The sequence below is a fragment of the Emydura macquarii genome, unplaced genomic scaffold (genome assembly GCF_026122565.2).
Source record: "Emydura macquarii macquarii isolate MOO-44397 ecotype Brisbane River unplaced genomic scaffold, CSIRO-AGI_Emac_v2 contig_67, whole genome shotgun sequence".
Classification (NCBI taxonomy): domain Eukaryota; kingdom Metazoa; phylum Chordata; order Testudines; family Chelidae; genus Emydura; species Emydura macquarii.
The window spans coordinates 181,065-206,931 of NW_027130204.1; the positions used below are offsets into that span (position 1 = coordinate 181,065).

The following is a 25,867-nucleotide window of genomic DNA, read 5'->3' on the forward strand; positions in this document are numbered from 1 at the left end:
AATATATGGGGTGGGGGGACGGACAGGAAGGTCTTTCCCACTCACTCAGCCCCCAACAAGCTGCATGGGATGGGAGGAGGTTCATCTTGTCCTGAAGCATCAAGGAATGGCAGGAAACAATGGTCCGGTCCAGTAGGACAATTACTGCCCTGCATGTAGACTGACAGAGGCTGTTTCTGACCCAAAAAATACCACTAACTGATTGGATCAGGAGTGTTTGAAATTCAAAGCTTACATACACAGCACGACCCCTTCGCTGGAAGTGCGTAAGATCCAAATGGCATTTCACAAATGAGAATCCAACTGGGTACTCGTTAAAATGAGGCACAAATGAGGTAGATTCCTTAAATTGGCTCGTTCCCAAATGTGGGCCTGGAACTGTGTCTAAGTGTGCATAGCTCCAATGGAGGGAAAACTAGCATGACGGGACAATCAATACTCCTGATGGTAAGCATACCCAGCAAAGGACATGTGTCCTCATAGCAGATCACAGCTGCTATCAGTTATCATCATAATACCGATGGCTGGGCCCTGTAAAAGGACTCCTTGCCCAGAGACTCATAATTCTACGTCTCCTGCCTTAGCTTTCCTACCTGCCTATTCCATTTTGGGGGAGCTGAGGCTGAAAGCTGGATTGTAATCAGCAGCTGACTGTGGCTGCCTCCTGGTGGGGAAAACTGCAGCCTCTAAACCTAGGCGAAAGAGAGGCCATGTGCCAGGCCATCTTTCATATAATGGCAAGTAAGGGTAAGCCAGCTCTCTGCATGATTTTGAAAAAAAACCCAGAGAATTGCAAGGAAGACGGGGACAGAGAGGCCATTGAAATTAGCTGGATTCCAAGAGGAGGAAATGCATGTCTTCTGTATTATAGTTCATCTGAGTGTGTATTTAACTCCAGAGGTTTTTTTAACCCCTTGCAGCTGAAGCCTGTTCTAATGGATCAAGTCCTTAGCTCATTCCTCACCTTCTTTCTCACTGAGAGAATTTATATGGAATTGCAATGCCATGTTAAGAGCCGTTTTTCTGAGTGGAGAAGCACTGGGAGATTTAAAATAGATCGAAGGTTTAGCAAACTTGTGTTGTTCTAGATTTGTTTATTTCCCTCTCAGTAATAAAAGACACACGAGAGCTTCTGTGCACCCTCACGTGTAATTAATATTACAAAATAACTTCTGCAGCAATAAAATCGCCATTTAGATCAGAGCTCTGCCAGCCTCTCGAGAACTCCTCCATGCCTTCATCATTCCAGGAAACATTATTCTCAACCTTCTCAAATAAGCTGATAGGTAATAGATCACCTTGATTTCACCCATACCCAACGTACTTACCGTTATCTTGGGAGGGGACAATGTGAAGTTCATAGAATTCTGGAAGGAAAAACATTCAATACAAAGTAGCTCAGTATTATGGACACGCAGAAAGACAGATGGTCCTAGCCAGTGGCCCCTCTCTACCCTGCAACCAAAGGAAGCGGACTGTGTGGGAAATGCCCATTTGATTCTGATGGATAATTCTCAAATAGTGCTGCAGCCAAAATGACAAAAAATATGCCCTCAAATTATTTAGAGAAAAATACATAAGAATGCGCAGTGCTTAATTTGTAAAGAAAGAGGTGCTGGGGCTCAAGCAATAATGATAATAGCATTCCTAGAATAAAATGGTGTCCATCACATAGCATGACCTCACACATAAGAGTGGCAGCACCCCAAGCGATGCAGTGATACTGACATGACTTTGTAGTGTAGACCAGGGCTAAGTTACTTATCCTGCTGCCATCCCTATAGTATCTGAGCACTTCATCGTTAATGCATTTCTCTTTACAGCAGCCGCCCTGGGAGGTGGGTCAGGACGATTATTGCCACTGCACAGATGAGAAAACTGAGGCAGAGAGAGAAGATGTGACTTCCGGAGGTCACTGAGGAAGCTTGTGATGGAGCAAGGCATTGAACTGAGGTCTTCTGAGCCCTAAACTAGCAACCTTAACAGCTGGACCAATTTCTCTCGGTCAATACACTAAATTAAAACACTTAACCCCTCAATGTCTGAATTGTTTTCAGACCTGGAGGGAGAGGTACCCAAAGGAGCTGCTGACTGCCTGGCATGCTGGGTGCAGCTGCTGGCTAATGAGCCAAGAGGCATCTGTGCTTAGCCAGGGGTGCAATGAGCCAGCCAGCCAAGGAGCTGAAAACCTTTACCCTCGCCCAGGGCTTTCTGTAATCATCATCAGTATTGTGATGGTGCTTGTGGTTGTTAGTCAGGGATCAGGGCCCCAATGGTCTAGGCACCAGGACAGTCCCTGTCCCCGAGTGCTCAGGCACCACCATGGAGCTCTGGTTGTCTCTACATACAGCCTTTTCTCCTGCTGATACTGGTGCAGCTCTGCCAGGGAGAGTAATGTTGGGGGTGCTGGAGCCCTCCTGGCTCCAAGCAGCTGCTAGCAATAGCTGGCGAAACATACGCACTGAATCTTTCCCCACTAGGGTCAGAAATGTGTATCCGCTCTCCTCTGGCCAGCAGACCAGTGTACGTGTGGCTCCTGATTTTAGTACCTGTCTCTTCCCTGATGCTCAATTAATTTATTTCACTTCCTCTTTCTCCATGAATCATGCTACACTTTTTGGGCTTTGCCAATGTTTCCGGGAACTCGATGCACAGGTTAGGTACAGAATTAGAATAAGGAGCATGCAAGTGACACGTGTGCGTATGTGTATGACTAACTTACGCATGTGAGCAAATGAGGTAAAGGCAAGATGATCTTGTGGGTAAGGCATTAGGCTGAGACTCAGGAAATGTGATTCAGTCCCTAGCTCTGCCTCAGACTCCTTGGGCAAGTCGCTTAACCGCACCGTGCCTCAGTTTTCCAGCAGTACAATGATGTTATTCCCTTCCTCCTGTCCTTTGTCTATATCATCTGTTTAGCCTGTACGCTCAGTGTCTATATAGCATCCAGCACATGGAGTTCCAATCTCAGATGGAGCCTCTAAGTGCTACCCAAATAATAACGGAGTGAAGCGGGTGGAATAAGTTAGAGACAATAAGAAGGAGTTTTTAACTATATTAGGAACATAAAGAATCCTGTCAAAAGTATTGGTCCATTACAATATGGAAATGGTAATGATAATACAGAAAAGGAAAAAGTGTTCAATAAATTTTTCTATTTTGGGGGGAAAAAAACAGATGATGATGTAGTCATATCATATGATAATGATAACATTCTTTCCATTCCACTAGTTTCTTGGGAAGATGTTAAACAGCAACTAATAAAGTCAGACATTTTAAAATCAGCATGTCCAGATAACTCTCATCCAAGAGTTTTAAAAGGTCTGGCTGAGGAGCTCTCTGCACTGTTTCAATTTTTTAAAAGGGTAAATGTGATGACCAAGTAATTACAGATCTGTCAATCTGACATCAATCCCAGGCAAGATAATGAGACAGCTGATACTGGGACTAGATTAATTGTTTTTTTAAAAAAATGGGTAATGTAATTATTCCCAATCAACATTGGTTTATGGAAAATAGATTCTATCAAACTAACTTGATTTTATTTTAATGAGATTACAGGTTTGTTTGATAAAGGTAATAGTGTTGACATAATATACATAGACTTCTGTAAAGCACTTGACTTTTTGCACAACATTTTGATTAAAAAAACTAGATTGATATATATCAAACATGTCATATGTTAATGGATTAAAAACTGGCTAACTGATGGATCTCAAAATGTAAATGAGGAATGATCATTAAGTGGGTGTGTTTCATGGGGATCCTGCAGGTATCAGTTCTTGGCCTTATGCTATTTAATATTTTTATCAATGACCTAGAAGAAAACTTAAAATCATCACTGATAAAGTTTGCAGATGACAGAAAAATTGGGGGAGAGGTAAATAAAGACGAGGACAGGTCATTGATACAGAGCAACCTGGATTGCTTGGCAAACAATATACATTTTAATACAGCTAAATGTGAATGTATACACCTAGGAACAAAATATGTAGGCCACATTTATAGGATGGAGGACTATAATGGGAAGCAGTGACTCTGAAAAAGATTTGGAAGTTGATTTGGATAAGCATTTCCACATTAGCTTCCAATAGCCAAAAGGGTTAATGCAGTCCTTGGCTGCATAAACAGGGGAATCTTGAGTAGAAGCAGAGATTATTTTCTCTCTATTTGGCACTGGGGCAACAGCTTCTGTTACACTGTGTCCAGTTCTGGTGTATGCAATTCAAGAAGGATGTTGTCAAGGAGGCTAATAGCATATTGGGCTACATTAGGAGGGGCATTGCCATCAGGTCGTGGGAAGTGATTATTCCCCTCTATTCGGCATTGGTGAGGCCACATTTAGAATATTGTGTCCAGTTTTGGGCCCCCCACTACAAAAACGATGTGGACAAGTTGGAGAGAGTGCAGCGGAGGGCAACAAAAATGATTAGGGGGCTGGAGCACAGGACTTATGAGGAGAGGCTGAGGGAACTGGGCTTGTTTAGTCTGCAGAAGAGAAGAATGAGGGGGATTTGATAGCGGCCTTTAACTACCTGAAAGGGGGTTCCAGGAAGGATGGAGCTAGGCTGTTCTCAGTGGTGGCAGATGACAGAACAAGGAGCAACGGTCTCAAGTTGCAGTTGGGGAGGTCTAGGTTGGATATTAGGAAAATGTTTGTCACTAGGAGGGTGGTGAAGCACTGGAATGGGTTATCTAAGGAGGTGGTGGAATCTCCATCTTTAGAGGTTTTTAAGTTGCGGCTTGACAAAACCCTTGCTGGGATTATTTAGCTGAGGTTAGTCCTGCTTTGAGCAGGGGTTGGACTAGATGACCTCTTGAGGTCCCTTCCAACTCTAATATTCTATGAAACTAAAGAGGGTTCATAGAAGAGCCATAAGAATGATGAAATGATTAGAAAACATGACATAGTGATAGATTCAAGCATGGGCAGTTTGTGAACCTGCCCCTGGCCCCACCTCTTACACCAGAGGCTCCTGCCCATTCACCCACCGTACTCTGCCCAGGCCCCAATGGTGGCCAGAGGAGCCCCACCCTATCCAGGGGCCATACCTGGCTGTCAAGGAAGGCTAAGCCTTCCCTGACCTTATGGACCCACTGCCCATGAACTGAAGGAACTGAATATTTTTAGCTTAACAAAGAGAAGGTTAAGGGATGAATTGATCACAGTTTCTAAGTACCTACACAGGAAACAAATATTTGATAATATTTGAAAATATATTTGATTGCTCTTCAATCTAGCAGAGAAAGGTATAACATGAGCCAATGATTGGAAGTTGAAGCTAGCTAAATTCAAACTGGAAATAAGGTGTACATTTTTAACAGTGAGGATAATTATCCATTAGAACTTGCCAAGGGTCAATGGCTATTAGCCAAGATGGTCAGGGATGTAACCCCATGCTCTGGGTGTCCCTAAGCCTCTGCTTGCCAGATGCTGGGACTGGATAGATCACTTGATAATTGCCATGTTCTGTTCATTCCCTCTGAAACATCTGGCACTGGCCACTGTTGGAAGACAGGATACTGGACTAGATACCGACCCAGCATAGCTGTTATTATGTTCTTATATTTGAAAGTAGCTGAAAAAGCCTCAAGGTACATTCCCAAGTCCAGTTATTCAACATAAGATAATGGAAAGCATGGTTCTTAAAATCATGAGGGATCTTTCTGAGCAGTGGCATACCAGTTATGGTTCAGGCTATGAATCTGTCATGGAAGTCGTCAGAGTCATGGATTCCATGACCTCCATGGCTGGTGCGGCTGACCTCAGAGTCAGCTGCTCGGGTGGCCCTGGAGCCAGCCACACCACCCCATTTTGTGGATCGGCCCTGGGACCACTCAAGCAGTGGTCCTGGGGGCAGTGGTCCCAAGGGCAGCCGGAACAGTGGCCATGGGGTGGCCACAGAGCAGAGGGCAGCTGGGAGCAATCAGCTCCTGCCGCGAGAGCAGGGACTAACCGTCGGCCCCTGGGACGCCCCAGAGCAGTATTTATAGTAAAAGCCATGGACAGGTCATGGGCTGTGAATTTTTGTTTTTTGGCCATGACCTGTCCATGACTTTTACTAAAAATACTTAGGACTAAATCTTAGCCTTAATAATGGTAGATGAAACAGTGAAACTTCAACAAAGAGTATGTGGGTTTATGCCTGCACTATCAGGATGATGACATGGATTGTTCATGAGTTCATTGGCTTACACAATGTAACCTGTACATTCGCAGAAGTAATCACATCAATAATTAAAGATATATTGTTGCGTGTAAATTGACTGTCATGAATAATGCTACGATGGTGCTGCTACTATGGCAGGCTTAGTATCAGATATAGCAACCAGATTGCAAGGAAAGAATCCATGAGTTTTATATGTAGTTATTGCAATGGATATGTATTGCATTTGGTACATCAAGACTCTTAAAAATAATACTGTCCTAAGCAATATTGTTGAAATAGTGTACAGAATCACAAAAATAATTTAAAAATCACCCAACCTAAATGCTATATTTTAGGACATGAAATAGGAAATGTTAAGGCATCCATGTCCTCTATCCAATAAGATGGACTCTGCAGGGGGAAGCACTGGCTTAATTTTCTAAGACACTATATGCAACTTGGGAAGTTGCACGGGATACAACAGAAGTTGTTCCAGCACAGAACAACAAGAGAAGTAGCGTGAGGGAGTCACACCTGCTGGCACTTGAAGTGGGGCCCAAAAGCTATTGATGACCATTTGGCCTCTGGGATAATCTCATTAGCTGTTACTACTGATCATTTTTATGGGCTTATCTGAGACTGCCAGCTGCAAGAATGTGATAGCAGAACTAAAATAATACAGTTCTATAATGAACTGGAGGGTGTGTCTGTGCCCTCTAATGGATGGAATCAGAACTGCTAGACTGTGTGTCATGATCCTGTACTGCTAACATCTAATGGAGATCCCTTTTTAGCTCCAATGCTATTTTGGAGCAGAAGGATCAGCTCTCTTTCCTTGCTGTTACTGTGAAGTGTTGAGTGGACATGACACACAGCATTTTAACAGCCTTGATGGTTGTAGATGAGCAGAGGCTTAGGAGTCTATACAAAGATGAGCTTTGTCTGGCATGTTCCTTAGGAAATGGGGTGGGATAGAAGGCAGTGGGCTAGCAGAAACAGGAGGGAAACTATTTTTGATTGTAAGCAATAGGTGCTGACTGACTACTGAACACGTGCTGTCCTAGGAGAGGAACCTGTTTTGCCTGTTTGTAGAGTGGTCTGTTAGATCAGCGAAGGATCATCTCTTGATCACTAAATGCAAGAGTAAAGTTTCATGGTAGCCTTGCCTAGGACTATTCCTGGGTTGTTTTAGCTTTGTGTTGCCACTTTCCCAGTGGAAAGGGCTGTGTGAATAAAGCAGGCTTGCCTTGCCTTCATCCTGCTCTCCCGTCTCAGAACTCTGCAGGCACACATCCTCCACCAAGAATAGCTTAGCTTCAGCTATCTCCATTCTGGGTACCTGGTATCAATGATTGTATTCTGGCGGTGACGCTTTGGGTAATCAGACCTCTTTCCTCACCTCTTCAAAACTGCTCATGGACTAAAATCTTGAATGGAACCAATACTGAATGTGCAAGAGGCAGAGTTGCTGTGTTCTCATCTATTTGCTTAGGAGAGGGGGCAGCTGTGTTTTGGATCAACTGCCTAGCTTCTCTTTTGAGTCCCGCAGGTGAAAATAGGCTAGTTTCTACCCAGCCTTTCAACTGCCCTCATGCATTCTAAAAATTAAGAAATAAATTCAAATTCAAATGAAGCTTTGTTTCGGAAATCAAAGAAGGTAAATCACAACAGGTGTGATCACTGGAAATGAAATAATCGGCAGCAGAGTGATAGTTGTATTAGAGAACTTACCCAGACCAGAAAGTGCCACACCCCCGTGTGCACATGCAAACAATGTGCAACTGAATCCACATTCTTTAAATTAATTTAGAGGTCATTCTGAGCACAAATACATTTCAGATAATTCTTCCCCTCTGACTTTTTAAAAACGAACTTTATTTCATGAAGTTTAAAACTACACAAAGACCAAAATATGTATACATTTTAAAGAGTCTGACTTTTTTTTTTTTTAAAGGAACCTTTTAAGCATTTAGAATTATTGACTGTAAACCCAGTCAAGAAAGAAAGAAGAGAAATTTTTGCTCACACAGTTGGTGAAAGCACAGAGTTAGCTACAGTTGCTAATACAACAGTTGCTAATGCTGTAACACAACACACCTAACTATTTGAATGCTAACAAATGTAGCAAATCGGTCAAACCACATTGCAACCCTTTGCAATGGACCAGAATATACAATCCAATGTCCAAGAAAAATCAGAAATGATGCAAAAATGTGGAGCGAAAATATTTAATTTCAAAGGAAGCTTCTATGGTAATTTTATTCCCCCCAGATAAATGCTATAATCTGAACTGCAGCCTGCAATGCAATTCAGGACTTTGATTGCTAGAATCAGTTTTATTCTATTCCTGGCCTTGAGCTCCTTATTCACGCAAAGCTGCCATTGAAATCAATGGGCTTTTTACTTGAATGGAGGTGTCAGGGTCAAGCCTCAGATCAGAGTTCACTTTAAACAGGATCCAGTATAACTCAGCGAGAGATCACCTGCCTTGTCTTAAGCCTGTAAGAAAAGGCCACAAATAAACTTTGAAGAAAAACAAAGCAGATCTAAAACAACAAGCACTAAAGTAATATGGTTTCAAATGGCCTGTAGGAAAGCTATGATCAATGGTACAATATCATTCACACTACACTTACTAAGGCTTTCTATTGGTCTTTTACATGCATATCTATCTATCTATATATATAACTTTGCTTTTCTTGTTTTGAGCAAGAAAATACTTTCATGCAATTGGTTCACCTCTGCATTCACAATACTTGGACACGTATGCCATTTAAGAACTTTTGGAGGGGTGGCGTTTTGTTTAGAATACATTTGAAAACAAGCCTGTCCCCAAGAACACTTTTGCGCCCAACATTTGACACCAGGGCGCACTTACTACAGTTCACACCTAATGAAAGGGTGTCTCTCTGTAGCCTAACAGTACATTGGTTATGTAAACATATTAGTCAGTCGATTATAAATACTTCATTAAAGCTAACATACCACATCTTTTAGCTCATAATGCCCACGTGTGTGTCTTAACAAAATGCCGTTCAGAGTACACGCTTTACTAATCTACAGCATGATGCTTTACCCAGTGGCTGCCATGTACATAATTACTTTTCCATTTTTCAGACCGAGATCTCAAAGTGCTTTCACCAAAATTAAAGCAGCAATGGTAACAGAGGCACAGCAAAGTTAAGTAACTTGCTCAATGTCACGCAGCAATACAGGTGGAAACAGGAAGCCAGCTCACCACCTGCTTCCGAGTCCATCCACTAATTCAGAGCATCCACACACTTGACACATTGCCAGAGTTCTGTGGAGTTGAGTGTGCTTTGTGCTACAAGTTCTCTGCCTCGGATCATCTGGGGCACCAGCAGGGCAGGTGCCGAGTAATCCTTGAATTCTCTTACCTTGTGTTGCAACAGAATCAAGAAAACTGCCTGGACATTCTGATAAGTTAATCACACAAAACGATGAGTCAGCAAGGGGAGCCCATGGAGAGCACCACAGGCAAAAAGAGAAATAGAGAACTCAAAGGCAGAGGTGACATTAGAAAGAAGCAATTAAATCTCTCTGTGCAGTAAAATAATCTTGCGTAACCACAGGGTTAGCAAGCAAAGATAGTGGGAGGGATAAGAACATAGGAATGGGTAGACTGGCCGGAATAATGAGTCTGGAATCCTGGGAAGGGGAAGGGGAGGGATTTCTTCCTGACTCTGGCTAGCAAACGGCTGGTGCAAGGAAGGTGCGGGTTGATACCCTTCCAAATTTTTATCCTAGCTGACACCATAGCAGTTGCTATTAATCATAGCCTTAGTCCTTAAACATCATTGCAGAGTGCTTCTGTTTTGACACCTACTCTTCCAGGTGCCTGCACCTCTGGCACTGTGGACTTCCTGTTGAATGTGGTCCAATGACCTAGCAATCTTACAGTGCCCCTTTCACCTTTACACGCAGGCAGAATAACCAAAACAATAAATAAAAGTGAATCAGACTATCTGGAGTCACAGGTATGTGTCCTTCACTTATTGCACAGAGCAATTCGATCAGGTGGGGTGGGCATAGGCAACCCAATGGTCCTTTAAGGCCATCTCCTTTGGTGGCTATCCATGTCATCCGTTTCATAGTATGATGTATTAAAACAGCTATTGTCTATGATACTTAGTAGGAGCCACCCCAAGCAGGAGGATGCAACAGACTAAGAGGCTTCTTCCAGTTCAAACATTTTCTTCATTCAGCCCAATAGCCAGGTGGACAAGAATATAAGGTTGATGATCATGATCAGGAGAAAATACTGGGTCCTGGATATGTTAGTGAGAGAGGACCATACTAGTAATTTCAAAGGCAAGCCTGTAGGACTGTATTTAGTTTTAGTTACAGTATTTTTACGCTGCTTTAGGTCAGGCGCCCAGGAATTTAAAAACCATCTCAGGTAGATGTCTCAATCCTCCATCTGGGAACACCTACAAGGAACATCCAAGCTACTTTCTCATGTGCAGCGCATCCTGAAATTTGGTACTCATGTATTGGGCATGAAAGCCTTTCTTATTGATGGTGTCGTCCGTATGGAATCGAATCATGATGGAATCCCCCGCAGAATAGATTTCTTCCAGTGGCTACAGGAGGGGAAACAAAACAGCACACGGTGGTCAGTTTACATGACAGGGAACTGTTCTTACTATGATCAGAGGGTTTGAGGTCAAAGCACCCAGATGCCTGCCCTTGGTACTTATGCAGAAGGTCTGATAGGCAAGTGTTGGACCCAAATACTGAATGTTTCATTGCTTTCTGCCCCACTTACATTTCTCACACACTTTATACAATGCAAGGAAGCATCTTCTTTGCTAGAAGGAAGTGCTGGTGCCAGATTTCATTGCTTGGGAGGCTGATGACCTGCACTGAGCCACAGCATTGGCCGAATGGTGTAGGAAGGGTTGGACAACTCATGCCCACTCACACCCACTATCCCCTCTAGTGGCTGCTGGGCCACAGAGATTGGTGAGCCAGCAACAACTGGGGCTAATAAAGCAGGGTCTTTCAGCTCAGACAGCAGAGGCTCCTGCTCTTAGATCAAGTGGTGCCAGATTCAGTTCCCTGCTGCCGACAACCCTCCCTGGGGCATAGCGGTACAAATGGTGACCCAACATGGGCATGTGGGTGTGGATTACACTAGTGCTGCTGCTGCCCATGTGACTCAGCTCCTCCCTGAAGAGAGGATCTCCTGAGGCAGGTGATATTTCAGCCACCACAACCTATGCAGCCCTTGGCATTACTATTAATAAGTGGGCACTGTGACACGGGTGCCCTGGGAAGTGTAGACTGAATTCAAGCATTCCACAGAGGCTATTGGTAGACATTTTACAGCTGAATTCTCTGCTTTTGGCCCATGCAACCCCATTAACGTCAGTGTAGCTGCTCAATGTGCACGGCTGCATGGACAAAAGCCTTTATTTGTCATTTATGTGCAGTTTTACAGCCCCCCCTTCTCCAGCCTGCAGCTTCCCGGCCAGTTATTTTCAGGTAAAAGTTGCCTCTTTGCCCACCTGTCCACATGCCTCTCCTCTCCCCAGGTTCTGTCCCTCATTGTCAGGATGTGTGCATGGATTGCTATTTAATGCTTTTCTGCCACACTAGGCCAGCACTTGGGTGGATTTGACCAACTGTACTTTAATTAAGCTATTTTAAATGGGGCCCAGCAGAGATGCTGGGATGGCATGGGATAAAAACATTAGCAATCCGTACAAGTCCATCATGAGTCCATTCCAGACGGACGAGACTTCAAGTATGTTCAGTGCGCTGAGCCTGTAGATGGATCAACAGCAGGGGGAATTCAACCTGGGGCCTCTGGATCAAAACCCACCAGCCTCTTTTACCGGGAGCTGGCTCATCCATCTCCAGACGTTGTCCAGCCACCCTTGAGGGGCACAGAGCCCCATCCTGGGTGTGGGGTACTTATGCTAGCAGATTCCATTCTCTTTCCCTCTTTTCACTGTGAGACAGGGTGGGGCCTCAACACACTTCGGCATTTGAGCAGGGGGTTGGACTAGATGACCTCCTGAGGTCCCTTCCAACTCTAATATTCTATGATTCTATTATTTGATTCTGGTAGAAAGAGGCCAAGGATTAAAATGGACCCCTGGAGGCTGAGCTCCTCACCCCAAGATGGCGCTCTCCCTCCAAGTCAGGGCTCAGGCATTGCTGCCCATCAGCCTGTGGCTAACCAGAGGAATTCAGTATCCAGCATCACCCGTCCAGCACGATGTATAGATTAAGCAACGGCTGCCTCTGCTGGTGGCGTTGTCCAGCTGACTAGAAAGAAGCTGGGTCGCACCCACAATGCATCCCTTCCCCTGGATACAGCTACGTCTAAGGAATTACCCTCTCCACGGCTTACCCCGGAGCCACAGAAGCGTCCCAGTCGGGGGGCTGTGCTGTCATAACCGTCGTAGATCTCCATGTAGTCATAGCCGCAGTCAGCCTCCTCCTCTATTTCAAACGTCTGAAATATTAATTCGACTCCGTAGCCATCTTCTGCCACAATAACCCAATCGCAGTTGGACTGCCCTGGGTAATTGTCATCCCCAAATTGGGCATGGGAGTACAGCTCTTTCATTTGTACTTCAGCCTTCAGGCGCCCACCGCATTCTGAAGCAAAGAGACAGCATTCTGAAGCAAAGAGACAGTCTTCCTCTATAGCCCCACTGCTCAGCAAAGAATAGATGTCTCCTCCCCACATTGCCCAGCGAGGAGGGCAAGGAAGCATCTGTTAAAGGGGCACATTTAATAGCAAGGGGAAACAGATTGCCAAGGGATGTGGTAAATTCTCCTGTCACTTGGAGGCTCTAAATCAAGACAAGCTCTAGATCAATCACGTTTGGTTCAATAGAGCGATCAGTAAATGAAGATCTATGGTCTGTGCAGGTCAGACTAGATCATCATCATGAACCCTTCTGGCCTTACAACCTAGAGACTTGTCTACATGGGGAAAATTACCACCAAAGCTGTATGGGTATCATTATATACTATGCTGGCAAAATGCCCCATGTGGATGCTTACCTTGAAATAAGAGTGCTTTTTCCTGGCTTAGTTTATGTTGCTTTGAAAGTAGTATAAGCTAAATCAGAAAAAAAAGTACTTTATTCCAGGATAAGAGAGTCCATGTGTAGATTGTTACTGGCTAGAGTGATGCCAGTATAGCTATGCCGATCATTCTCCCCATGTAGACAATACCTAGGAGGTTAACAAGGTTAGAACAGGTGAGTCCTATGCAGTCAGGTAATGGTTGACGTGAACGGTACAGTGCAATGAATGCTCCAGCGATATGCTGGTGTAGTCTATATTTGCTGGTTAACACTCAGATCAGGGTCATTACTTTGGGAACGGCTTTACTGTGACCTCCCTAGTCTTATGTGAATGGATGCTGTCTGATTTTAGGAATTTCTCTTGCCCTAGCAATATACACAGTAAGACCTGGAGCCTTGTCAGTATCATTGGGTTATCAGAAGAAAACCTAGCTTACCTGTGCTATGCTTTGCCTGGAAGCCTTTTCTTTGCACAGACGCATCAGAGTAAAACCTGAGGAACATCTTGTTTGTAGACGCCACCACCGGATCTGGTTTCTTGCTGCCACAGAAGCGGCCAAGGATGGGCGACTTGCTGTTGGGCCCATCGTACATTTCTAAGTGGTCATAGGCACACTCCCGGTGCTGCTCAATCTCAAACTCATTGAATGTCTGCAACACAAACATAAGCAGTGAAAATTAGTCCTCTTCATATGACGTGAAAGAAACTGACGGTCCTCTGCCCATGCAATCTTAACTCTGTCCCCTTGTGCGTATGCGTCATGATACAGTCTTTAATTACAAGATCACGTACTATTTTCGCCTTCCTCATTCAGTGCGTAGGCACTTTTTTAATATTTCTTTTCAGCCCTCTCATTCAATGTGTGATCCTAGCCCTTCCACATACCATCCAAATTCTGCACCGAATACAAAATTATAAATTTTTTCACGGGTGTTTCTGTTGTGCTCACAAACACTGCTGCATGTATCTTTGTAACAAGCCTTTGAAATTAGCTGGTGGCATTATCCCCATTTTACTACCAGGGAAATGAGGTTGAGATCAAGGCCAACACTGTCGGATGCATCCACAAATTTTGTGTGCCCAATTTGAGATAGCTACAGCCTTATTTCCCAGCGTACATAGCATTCTACAGCGAAGTTATGTTCCAAACACAGCTCCTGACAGCAGCTGCAGATGGCAGCGCTCAACCATTCCTCACATCAGGCCCAGGAGTCTCAGGCTGAACATCAGAAGTGGAACAAATAATTAGTGGCCACCTGTGAGAATAGTAGGTGAAGTGAGTTGTCCAGGATCACTCAGGAACTCCATGGTAGAGGCAGAGATAGAACCCAGCTTTCCAAGGTGACATTCAACTTCCTCTTCTCTTCCCTGCCTCATCCACTACACACCTTCCAACTTTTGCAACAAAAAAGGCAAGGCCTCCCGACAACAGTCTCCTTCACTACACAACCCTGATTCATCCCCAGAGCAGGTCCTGCCTGTGCACTGAATGAGATGGGGTCCTGCAGGAAAAACAGGAAGTGATCCTGTAATTAAAGATTGTGTCAGAACACACAAGCACAGGAAGGCTGAAAGTAAGTTGTGAGGTGCTCCCGGATCTGCCTCTCATTCAGGCCAACTATGGTGATATAGAAAACTACGAAAACACCCCAATGCTAGATTGATTCATAATGTTTACATGTGGGATATGGCTCTCACTTAAGTATTTTTTATCCTTCTGCAGCATCTTCTATCTGAGGGTCACAAAACATTTTGCCATTATTCAGAATGGGATTAAGGATTTAATGGGTTAAAAACAGGCTAACTAACAGATCTCTAAAAGTAGTGGTCAGTGGGGAATCACCACCTAATGAAGGTGTTTCTAATGGGATGCAGATGAGACCCATATTGGTGGAGTGGTAAACTATGAGGAGGAGAGGGCTATTTGGATCACTTGGGAAGCTGGGCCCTTTCAAATACAATGTGTTTTTATATAGCCAAATGCCAAGTTATACATCTAGGAACAAGGAACACAGGCCACACCTACAGAATGGGGGACTGTATCCTGGACAACAGCGACTCTGAAAAGAATTTACAGGTCATAGTAGATAAGCAACTCATGTGAGCATTCCATGCAATGCTATGGCAGAAAGGTCTAATGTGATCCTTGGATATATAAACAGAAAAATAGTGAATAAAGACTAGGGATGTGATTTTACCTCTATCTGTGGCACTGGTGAGACCAGTACTGGAATACTGTGTCCAGTTCTGGTATCCACATTTTAAAAAGGATGTTGAAAAATTGGAGAGGATGCCAAAAATCAAAAAACAATTTGAACACTGGAGAAAAATGCCTCACCGCGACAGACTCAAACTGCTCAATCTGTTCAGTTTATCAAAAAGAAGATTGAGAAGTGACTTGATTATGGTATCTCTCGGGTACCTTCTTGAGGAGAAAATGCTGGGTACTAAAGGGCCCTTTAATCTAGCAGAGAAAGGCAGGGCAATAACCAATGGCTGTAAGTTAAAGCCAGACAAATTCAATTTTGAATTAAAGCCCAATTATTTTTTTTAAAGTGAGGATGATTAAACACTGAAACAAACTACCGAAGTAGATTCTCTTTGTCTTCAAATCAAGACGGGATGACTTTCCGGAAGAGATGTTTTATCCGGACACAAGTTATTGGAGTCAATAAAAAGTAACGGGGTGAAATACTATAGCCCGTGACACACAGGAGGTCAGTGGGTGCTCAAACCTTCTGGGCAGAGCAGGAGTTGGAGTAGGGAGTCAGGCCAGAGGTCAGAGCTCGACAAGGCTGCCATTACAGCTTTAACTCAGCAGCTTAATAAAGGCTTCAGTGCTATCCCTCTGCCTCTTAGGTCCTGTCTCTCCTTTTACTACAGGCCTAGAACGAGCATACACAAGTCAGTCACCCAAGTACTACTCTGCCTACGCCAGCTAACTGCAGACAGGACAGAGTCTAAAGAGATGAGCAGATAGGAGGAGCCAGGCACATCGGGGTTATCATCCGGGCTGTGTGCGCTCTTGTCTGCATTTCACTTTTCCCAAATAGGGGGCTGATTAATGGTTACACAGTGCTTTGGAACAGCAAAGCACTAGGGAAGTACTGGATTTATTTTTTTAAATCAGGCACGGCCAGACAAATAAAGGCATCTACCTTCAAGCAACCAGCTACTCTTAGCTGCAGTTTCCTGTCACATCTGCCATAAATGTCCTTGGTTTGCTGTACTATTAACTTTAAAGCATGCACAGCCACAGCCAGGTGACATGTGGAAAGATTAAGAATGGTACAAGTTACTGCAAAAGGTGGGGTGGAGAAAGAGAGCCCCAGTAATTGAAGACTCTTCTGTGGGAGGAGAGTTGGTCCAGTGGTTAAGTTGCTAAACTAGCATTTGAGGAGACCTGAGTTCAAATCCTGGTTCTGCCACTAATGTCTTTGTAGACTTTGGCAAGTCATTTAATCTACCCTATACCTCACAACCTCATCTGTAAAAGAGAGTGACAATCTGTACACAGGAGTATTGAGAGAATAAAGTCCCAACTGTGATGGGAAGTGCTCAGATTAGTGAGGGGGGATGCTATGGGTCCATCTACACTGCAAAAACAAAACTCCACAGCAGTGAGTCTCAGAGCCCTGGTTCAATTGACTGGGGCTCATGCTATGGGCACATGCCGGAGCCTGGGCTCTGGGACCCAGCTGAGGGTAGGTGTCAGAGCTCCAGACCAAGTGGGAATGCCTGCCCTGCTCATTTGCACCCCACAGCGTGAGCCTCAGTTAACTGACCCAGGCTCAGACACGCTGCCACAGGTTGGGGTTTCTTTTCCCCCAGTGTAGACGTAGCTGTAAGCATCTAGGCAGATCGATCCTGCTTACAAATGAGCGATGGGAGGACGGGGACGGGAAATTGTGCACTTGTTCTTCCTGTACTAAAAGGGAGTGGGGTGTCCCCCAGACTACGAGCACCCACGAGGTCACTGCCACTTCCACCTCCTGCCCCATCTGAGTGCAGAGGGGGCCGTGGTCTGACCAGCTTCATTCTGAGATGCTTCACCTGTCAGCATACCCCAGCCCGGGGTACGGTCTGACAGTCACTCACACACAGCACAGAGTGGGTGGGCTGGCAGAAATTACTGTGGTTTTGAAAAGAACAGCAGACGTAATCCCCCTTTGCCTCCCCCTGGGGCTACTCACGATTTTCACACGGTGGCCGGAAGTCACGGAAACATTCCAGGTGCATTCCTTCCGGCTGGGGTACTTATCAGGCCAGTTTGGACTTGCCAGCATTCCTTCTGCGCTGCTCAGTTTGTGCTCACAGCCAGCTTGAGAGAGAGAGAGAACCCAGTCAGCTAGTCCCGGCTCTGTCGCTCTCATGCGCGAGAGGCAGCTCCCAAGCCAAGGGATTCCAGATATGGCAAAACAGGAGAAGGATTTAATCGCTGAACAGACTCTTCTGTAATGGCTGTGTAACACCACGCCCCTGGGAGGGCTGTCAGCTGCAAGGGACGCAACCTGGGGCCTCTGGATCTGAAACCATGAGCCTGTATTGCCTCATCTACAACACCTGTCTCTGTTAGCCAAGCCTGCAGCAGGCTCATCAGTCTCTGTGGCTCAGCGGAGGACAGACTGCCACCTTGCGTGGACAGGGGTTACAGTTGTATGTCCTAAAGCGTGAGGGTGGGGTGAGTGCTTCCTTGTCTCATGCTGAAATTTCCCCACAGAACCTGATCTCCCCCGGACCAGGCTCTTTTCCCACCTCAGCCTCACTCCCACAGGTGCCTATGTGCCCTATTATTCCTGGAACACAAGAAGGCATTGGGTGGGGAGGAGGGCGGTAAATGCAGCTGCTGGGAGGGCTCAGATCACAAGCATCTGTGCCTACTCACAAGTGGAAACAGTGTTTGAAACGTTTGGCCCAGTAGGTCTCTTACATTTACAGTGCATCGGGCTGTGTCAGTCAGCTGATTGCCTTGTATTTGCTGGCGCTGGATTTCACAGGCACGAACGGATTCTCATTTCCATCCGATGGCTGCTTGGGGGCCTGTGTGAATGGAGCGAGTGGTCTCCATCCACTTATGCTGATCTCTGTCCACAAAACTCAGAGCCACACTCTGTTGCCAACCTCAGCAGACACACCGAGCAGCAGCGTGCCCTGATTGCAGGGCAGCTTGTACTGCCTTGTCTGTGCTATGCTGTTATGTGGCTAAACAGAGGATCCCAGTCTCTGCATCTAAGTCTTTTCTCAGCCCAAGATTTGTTCTTTAAAGATGGTTTATTCCTGCTATGTGAGTTATTGGACCAAGCCTGGTCAGCGCTCCAACCTCAATAAGAGGCATCGGCATTCACCACTGACCCTTTCACTTGGGCACAGTAGGGAAACTGGATCAGTTGCTTTTGCCAGACAATACTAAGGATTGGGGAGTTAGCTGAGGAGCTGCACATCTGAGGTGCCTCCTGCTAAACTCCACAATAGCATCAAAGGCAAAAATGATCCCTCTGCAACCAGCTTCTGCAAGAACAGCTAATTAGTGTCATACAGACAGGAAATAGCTACTCTCTGGGGCCTAATTAACTGCCAGCATAAATACTTACACATCCATAGGCTTCAATGGAACTCAGTTGCTTAATTCCTTCATTCCTTATCTCCCTCTCGGTCTCATTCTCATCTATATTTGCTTTCACAAGAGCCTTAAGGCTAAGAATTTCAAAGGAGACCCGGGGGTGTGTCTGCAAAGCCCATGGCAGCAAGCCTCCTGGCCCAGCTCAACATACCGGGACTCGCACTACCACCCTAAAAACAGCTGGGTAGACGTTGTAGCTTGGGCTCCTTAGCCCAAAACACAACTCCAGCTCTAACCACAATTTAAACGTGCTTCCACACAGCTACTTTTACAGCGCTGAGTGTACCCTGCAACCCCAACTCCGTCAACCCAGGCTGGGAAGTTCAATGCCACAGGCTCTGTAGATGTCCCTCAAGTGCCTAAATTTACATTAAAACTCAATGGGAGTTGACACTAATCTTCTTTGGCTCCTTTAATAACTTAGGCTGAGAGCTTGTCATTGGTGTGTCTGCATTATGCTTTGTAAAGACACTTTCGTTCACCTGTCCTTACCCGGGAATTTTCCTTTGTTTGCTGCATTATTTACGTTGATTTTCCCTAAACAAACAGCAGTTTTGAAAATAAATCTAGGCTTCCCTAGCTGTAGTTAGCGGCACTCACCTTCTTTGCAATCATGGCCATTTTCATGCAGCATGAACCCGTTCCTGCACTGGCATCCGTAGCTCCCAAACGTGTTGATACATTCGTGCTGGCATCCGCCATTGTCTTTGGAGCATTCATCTTTATCTTGTGGGGGAGGGGTTAAAGGAATGGCACTTAATTCCGCGCTGAGAGAGAGAATTAAATCCGAGCCCAGTTGTGAGCTCTCTCTGCTATGGCAGAGAACTAACCTAAATCTCAGTCTCTGGATTAGGCCCAGCCACTTCTCTCCTTCCCCAGTTTATTGTCCTTCTTCACATGTAACAAACTACATGGGTCTAGCACATAAAGTGTGTTTTTAATGTTTCCCCTGATTTATAACTAAACCCAAAAGTAGTAACAAAATTGAATAGATGAGTATAGCACTCAGGAAAACTGACAGACAAATTTACCAGTCCTGGCAAAAATCCACTGGCCCATCTTTATACAGGCAACCCTGCTTCATGTTCTCTGACACTCAGCTCTGTGCTGCATGCTCCCTTTAGCGAGCTTCCCTCTGCTCACTGCCAGCAGCTCCCCCATTTTTCCACTCATCAGATGTCTAGATGGAAAGAGCTGTTTGCTGCAGGGTCTGTGGCTGGTGCAGAGAAAGAGAGGATGCAAACAAGTAGAGAAAGCTGCTATTGGGTAAGCTGTCCCCCATGGCTGCAGTGTGCCCCAGCAGGAGCAGAGGGTGATAGTTTGGGTGAAGAGGTCAGCAGATGCCTTCACATATGCTCCCAGGGCTTGCAAGAGCCAGGAGAGCAGAGAAGATGGGTTTTACGGGGTCTGTGCACGGGAGACATTAGAAGCAAGCAAAGAATGGGGTATAAATAGAGAAGGTAGATCAGCCACATCTATTAGATCTTTCCGATAACACAAGCACATAGGGGTGTGTGACAAAATTGAAAGGTAACATTTAAAACTGCTGAAAGGAAACTTTCACATAGTGCATGTGTGACAGAGCAGGCAATTTCCCACCACAGCCTTGGGAGACCTTACTGAATTAAGGTTAAGTGACTTTGTGGTCCTTTGTACTAAATGATGGGTGTGTGTATTATTATGGATGGGGCTATATGTAAGGTCTCAAGGGGGAAGGGTGACAGATGGAAGAGCAGGGTGGGAGAGCAGGGAAAGATGGAACTATTTGTGGTTGTTATCGGTCTGAATCTGAGATCTTGTTTACACTAGCATTTATGCCAGCAAAACTTTTGTCGGTCAGGGATGTGAACCCCCCCGAGCAACAGAAGTTTTGCCAGCATCAGCACTTGTGTGGACAGCACTATGTCAGTGGGAGACACTCTCTCGCCAACATAGCTACTGCCTCTCGTTTAGATGGTTTTATTATGTTGGCGGGAGAACTCTCTCCCATCAACATAATGCAGATACACAAGCGCTCGTACAGCGGCACACCTGTACCAATACAGTTGTGCCGTTGTAAGTGTTAAGTGTAGACTAGCTCTGAGACAGCGATGAAATTGTAACCACGGGTAAAAGCAGCTCTGGGGTTTGAAGGATTGACACCTATGAGAGCCCGAGGTTGGATCTGGGGGGTGACCTTTGGGAAGCTTTCTAGCATGCGTGTAGGTTCTTTTATTGTTTTTAATATTTTTTTTCATACCTTTGAAGAATAAGCAAAGTGCAGAAGCTGGCCTGTTTAGGCAGTCTGGCTTGCTGGGAATATCACAGTGTAGGCAGGAAACTATGCAGCCTGGAAAAGCCACAGTCAGGTGGGAGATACACGCAGTCTTTGCCCAAGAGAGGTGATGGCTGAAGAGCCAGGACCCTAGAATGGGTGCCTTAGTAGAGCATAGCAGGAGAATACAGGTGCACTTGCCTGAATTATGACAGCATAATTAACCTCTGGAACTCTCTGCCCAAAGTGTCATTGAGGCCAAGAGCTCAGCATGATTCAACAGAGAACTGGATGTTTATGAGAGAACATCCAGAGTGACAATGTAAGGGTTGAAAATAAGAGTAGTTTTGGAAAGGATCTAAACCCTCCTGCTTCAGCACAAAAGCCAACCTCTAACTACTGGGGGCCAGCACGATGCCTCTCCCAGGGGCAGGTTACTCCAAGCCCTGCCTGCTGTGCTCTGAAAGCATGTGGTGCTGGCTAGCATTGAGACAGGACACTAGGTGATCTGCAGATCTGATGAGCCTTCTGGACTGGATGTCTTTCTAAAAGGCATGCTCTGGCTCAAAACAGAAGATCTGGGCTTGATGCAGAAATTACTGGGAGAGGTCTCTGGCCTGCGTTAAGCAGGTCTGGCCTTAAAATCTAAGGATTTGTGACCCCGTACAGCAATTCCTGCATTGCTAGGTTACTTCACCACAGCCACTGTGCCTTGAAGAGGGATCATGCAAAATTCACCACCCCTTTCCAATGTTGTGAGACAAGGGAAGAGAGAGAGGTGGTACACAGCAGTGACAACCTTCATACTGCATAAGCAGCATGTTAGTAACCCCTGATGCCATCGCCTGCCAGAAATAATAGCATAGCAATGTACACACACGAAGCACGCGGTGCTCCTGCACACGCAGGGCAGCCAGAGCCGAAGCTTTCCTTCCTAAAGGGAACAGCTACATACCGGAAAAGAAGTAGACTTTGAATCCCTTTTTGGATACCGCGTTGTCTGATTTGAACTCCAGTCTTAGGTTGTTGTTATAGGACGTGATCACTTCCGGCTTCTCCGAGCCGCAGAATCTGCCATGGAGCTTGGAATCGGAAGCCAGCCCACTGCGAACCTCCACATAGTCATATTTACAGACCTGTCAGGGGACAGTCAGATTTCATAGAGTAGGGGACTTGGATACACTGCATTGCAGACGTAGGATACAAAACAGCAAGAGTCTATTCCTGAGTGACAAAGCAAGTGACGCCACACACAAACTTGCCTGCCAGTTATACTCCCCAGACCTGTGTCACTTATTCCCAGCAACTCCTTTCCTTCCTGCCCCATCTTATAGCCTAGCTGCATTTATCAGAATTGTTTTAGCTACATTTCTTTTCTCTCTGCATGGCATTTATCTGGCCCCCGTTATCATCTGAGCATCTCACAGTGTTCAATATATTTTTTTTCCTCACCACACCTCTGTGAAGTAAGGAAGCGCTATTATACCGATTTTACATTTTACTGTCAATGTCATGTAATTCTCCTATAGAAGTAGTCTCTAGGAAAGAGGAACTAATAAAAGCTACAAAGGGAAAAAACCTATGATACCTACTGCTATAGGATTCCCTAGAGATTAATAAATATGTATCAGAGAAAACAGATTCCGTTCTTTAAAGAAAGTCTCACTAACTACTGCCACTTGCTCATTAAATCAAGGGTTGAGAAACCACGGGAAGCCCCAAAACCAACACATAACACAGGGTCTCCTCTCTGTACCCCAGGATATTATCAGGCTCCGGGCCAGCCAACAACCACACCCACTACATCCATGGACCAGTTACATACATCATTGCCTTCCAGCTCAAACACTTCAAATTGCAGGGAGATCCGGTACTGGGCTGGAGCTACCATCTGCCAGACGCAGTTTTTGTTAGTGGGATATTCCTTGGGCCATCCTGGGCTAGTAATGGTCCCATTGAGCGTGGTGATGAAGCCTCCGCAGGCAGCTGGAGAGGCGATAAACGAACACAAGGTTTACTTGGTTCTATCCAGACGGAGAAAAGATTGTGCCATATCATTCGTTAGGAAACAAGTCAGCCCTAACTTGGGCCAGTATCAAGGCAAGGGCGCGTGTTTCAAATCCTAGCCTTCAGAGTGGCGGAGAAAATGGAAAACTGCTTTAGGGCCATATCCTCAGCTGGTAAAAACCAGCAGAGCTCCAATGAAGTAGATAGACCTTTGCCAATCTACTCCATCTTAGGAACTAGCCCTTAGTACCACAGTAGCCTTTCAGGGTTGGTCTCTACTAGACTTTGCCACCTCATTTAAGTGACAACCAGTTAACTTGGGGTAATTAACAGGATTATGCAGGCCAACCTGGAGATTCCTCCTACATTTGTTCTAGGCTACAAATAGTTGCTCTTTACCCTAGAGATCTGCCTAGAACAAATATTCATAGCCTTCTTCAAGCGTATTGTATATACCTCAATGTAAGTGGCAATTGATTAATTAGAGGTTAAAAAGTCTAATAAAGACAAAGCCTTTGGTAGTTTATAACTTACAGGCCACATCTACACCAGGAAAAGGTTAACATACACCTTTTTCCTAGCGAAGATAAAGCCAGAGTGTCTTTGGTGACTCGCACTCTATCATTAGTGGCCCATTTTCTTTAGAATTTCACTAGCTTTTGACTTTGGCTTGCAGCCAGAGGTGTGATTTTACATCAAGACAGTTAACTTGGGTTAGTTAGACAAGGTACAGGTATCTTTTACCTTCATGTAACTAGTTGAGGTCAACCTTACATCCCCTGTTTGGAGCTGACCCCAACTAACTCTATCATGGTAAAAACTGTCTGTGCCTTATCTCCACTAAGTTTTTACACAGAGAGAGCTAACACGAGAGAGTTATCTTCATGTAAAACACACACCTTTTTTTCAGCAAAGACACAGCCTTAGTTTCATATCACCCTTTTAGTACTTCAGTGTTTTATGGCCGTATTAAAGTTCAAAGGCTAACAAGGCACTAAGTGTGTTATCTCTAGAGCCAACTGGAAAACAAAACATCTTACAAAGTATTCTGATTTCCACCCAAACATTCCAGCCAGCTCTGCTGATTACCCTGAGTACTTCACTATTTTTAGTAGCTCATGGAGAATCCCCAACCACCCTAATGTTGGCGATTATCTTTATCTGAAGGACGGGGGCTGATATAGCTGGCAGAATTCATGTCCTCTAGCACCTGCTCATTAATTTAGGCCTACGCTATGCTGAGAAAGGAAACCACGTTAGCACCCTGCAGCAAGTTTAGACACTAAGAAAAGCATGGACCCCAACTCTGCTAAGAGGACAAGACCCTGGTTTAAAGTATGTTAATACAGGATAGAAATTTTCTGTGGGGTTCCTCTGTGGTTCGTAAAAACAGGCTGTTTTATTCTTTCAAAATTCAGGTTCAGCCCACGTTCTCTTCCCTGCACTGTTGTTCAGTGCATAACACGTTGGCACAGCAATGCCTGAAGAAGCAAAAGCCATTGATTGTTCTGACATATGTCATTAGGGTTTGAGACTACCTTTCCTGTTTCATGTATGGTAGGTGTAAAATTGAGGGTAAAATGTGTCTAGACTAATTTAGGAAGAGGCTGTCAAATTATGTGTAGGGTCTATCTAAAACAGAGTGATTTTCCAAAGCCCTCTGCTCCCAGTACCATCAATGGCAGGCCTCCTAACTGCTTCAGTGGGTGCATGATTAAAGGAGACACTGAGGGACTTTGAAGATCCCGCTCATTCTGTTCAGTTTCCAAAACAATTCTCAAATAAGGGGAGGAAACAAGAGACAGGAGCAGGGAGGGAGTGTCTGAATACGACAGAGCTGTACAGTCTGTGCAGGCTAACACTTATTTAAAGAGATCCACTGTTTGAATATGGGGATGATTGAAAAATTTCCCTCAAAACAGTTTTTAGCAGAAAATTGGGGTTTGAGTTAAATGAAATTTTTCATGAGACATATCTGCTTTCCACAGGAAATTCAAATTTTCAGAACAAAAATGACCACCCAGAAACCAAAAACTTGTTTGGTTTCAGCTTCAAACAGTTTGGGTGCCTCTGGTCCCCATTCTTTTGTGTGGCCCGGGCTCCCCAGCCAGACCTCCTCTCCCACCAGGCACTGCAGCTATGTGGCGGCCATGTTGTCCCCTCTTGTCTCACCAAAAGGTGAGACTGTGATATATCACAGGAGATGCAGGCCAGTCAGGGAGCCCAACCCATGACAGGGAAATGGGATAACAAGGCACTATGACAGCAGAGAATAAAAATATTTTGGTTTTCAGACAAAATATTTCAGATTTTAGTTGGTCACTGAAAAGTTGATGTTTTCTAGGGAAAATTTTGATGAAACCTGAATTTTTGGTTTCTGTCAAAATTTTCAATGGAGGATCAGGGAACCATTTTCAAACCAGGTCTACTTAACTATTAACAGGGGTGTCCCTCCCCCAGCCATGTGCCCAGCTCTGCAGGCTACTGACCCTCACAGCTCTTTTTATCAGCCGTCAGCTCGTAGCCAGGTTCACAGGCACACTTGTAGCTGCCCAGCGTGTTCATGCAGCGCTGCTCACACCCACCGTTGTCTGGCCGAGAACACTCATCCACCTCTGCGGGGAGAGAAAGGCAACGATTCAAGCTCTCCTAATGGTCCAATACCCACCCTCATTTTCACAGGCAGCGCTCACGGGTCAGAGGACCAAAGGAGCAACGGAAGAGGTCTTGCTGGCTGGTTGGGCCCTGGCGTGACCCTGCCAGAGA

General features: G+C 45.2%; 1 protein-coding gene across 1 annotated transcript in view; it reads right to left on the reverse strand.

Moving 5' to 3' along the window:
- Positions 1 to 10,618: 10,618 nt before the first annotated feature.
- The window catches only part of TLL2 (tolloid like 2), a 151,076-nt gene continuing 135,827 nt past the window's right edge, over positions 10,619 to 25,867 (reverse strand). The window contains exons 14-21 of the mRNA XM_067569983.1: positions 25,591 to 25,716; positions 22,920 to 23,080; positions 22,050 to 22,230; positions 19,441 to 19,566; positions 17,414 to 17,541; positions 13,657 to 13,870; positions 12,532 to 12,782; positions 10,619 to 10,753 (exon numbers count right to left, since the gene is read on the reverse strand). Coding sequence (XP_067426084.1) covers positions 10,619 to 10,753; positions 12,532 to 12,782; positions 13,657 to 13,870; positions 17,414 to 17,541; positions 19,441 to 19,566; positions 22,050 to 22,230; positions 22,920 to 23,080; positions 25,591 to 25,716 — 1,322 coding nt within the window. The remainder of the gene's footprint in view (positions 10,754 to 12,531; positions 12,783 to 13,656; positions 13,871 to 17,413; positions 17,542 to 19,440; positions 19,567 to 22,049; positions 22,231 to 22,919; positions 23,081 to 25,590; positions 25,717 to 25,867) is intronic.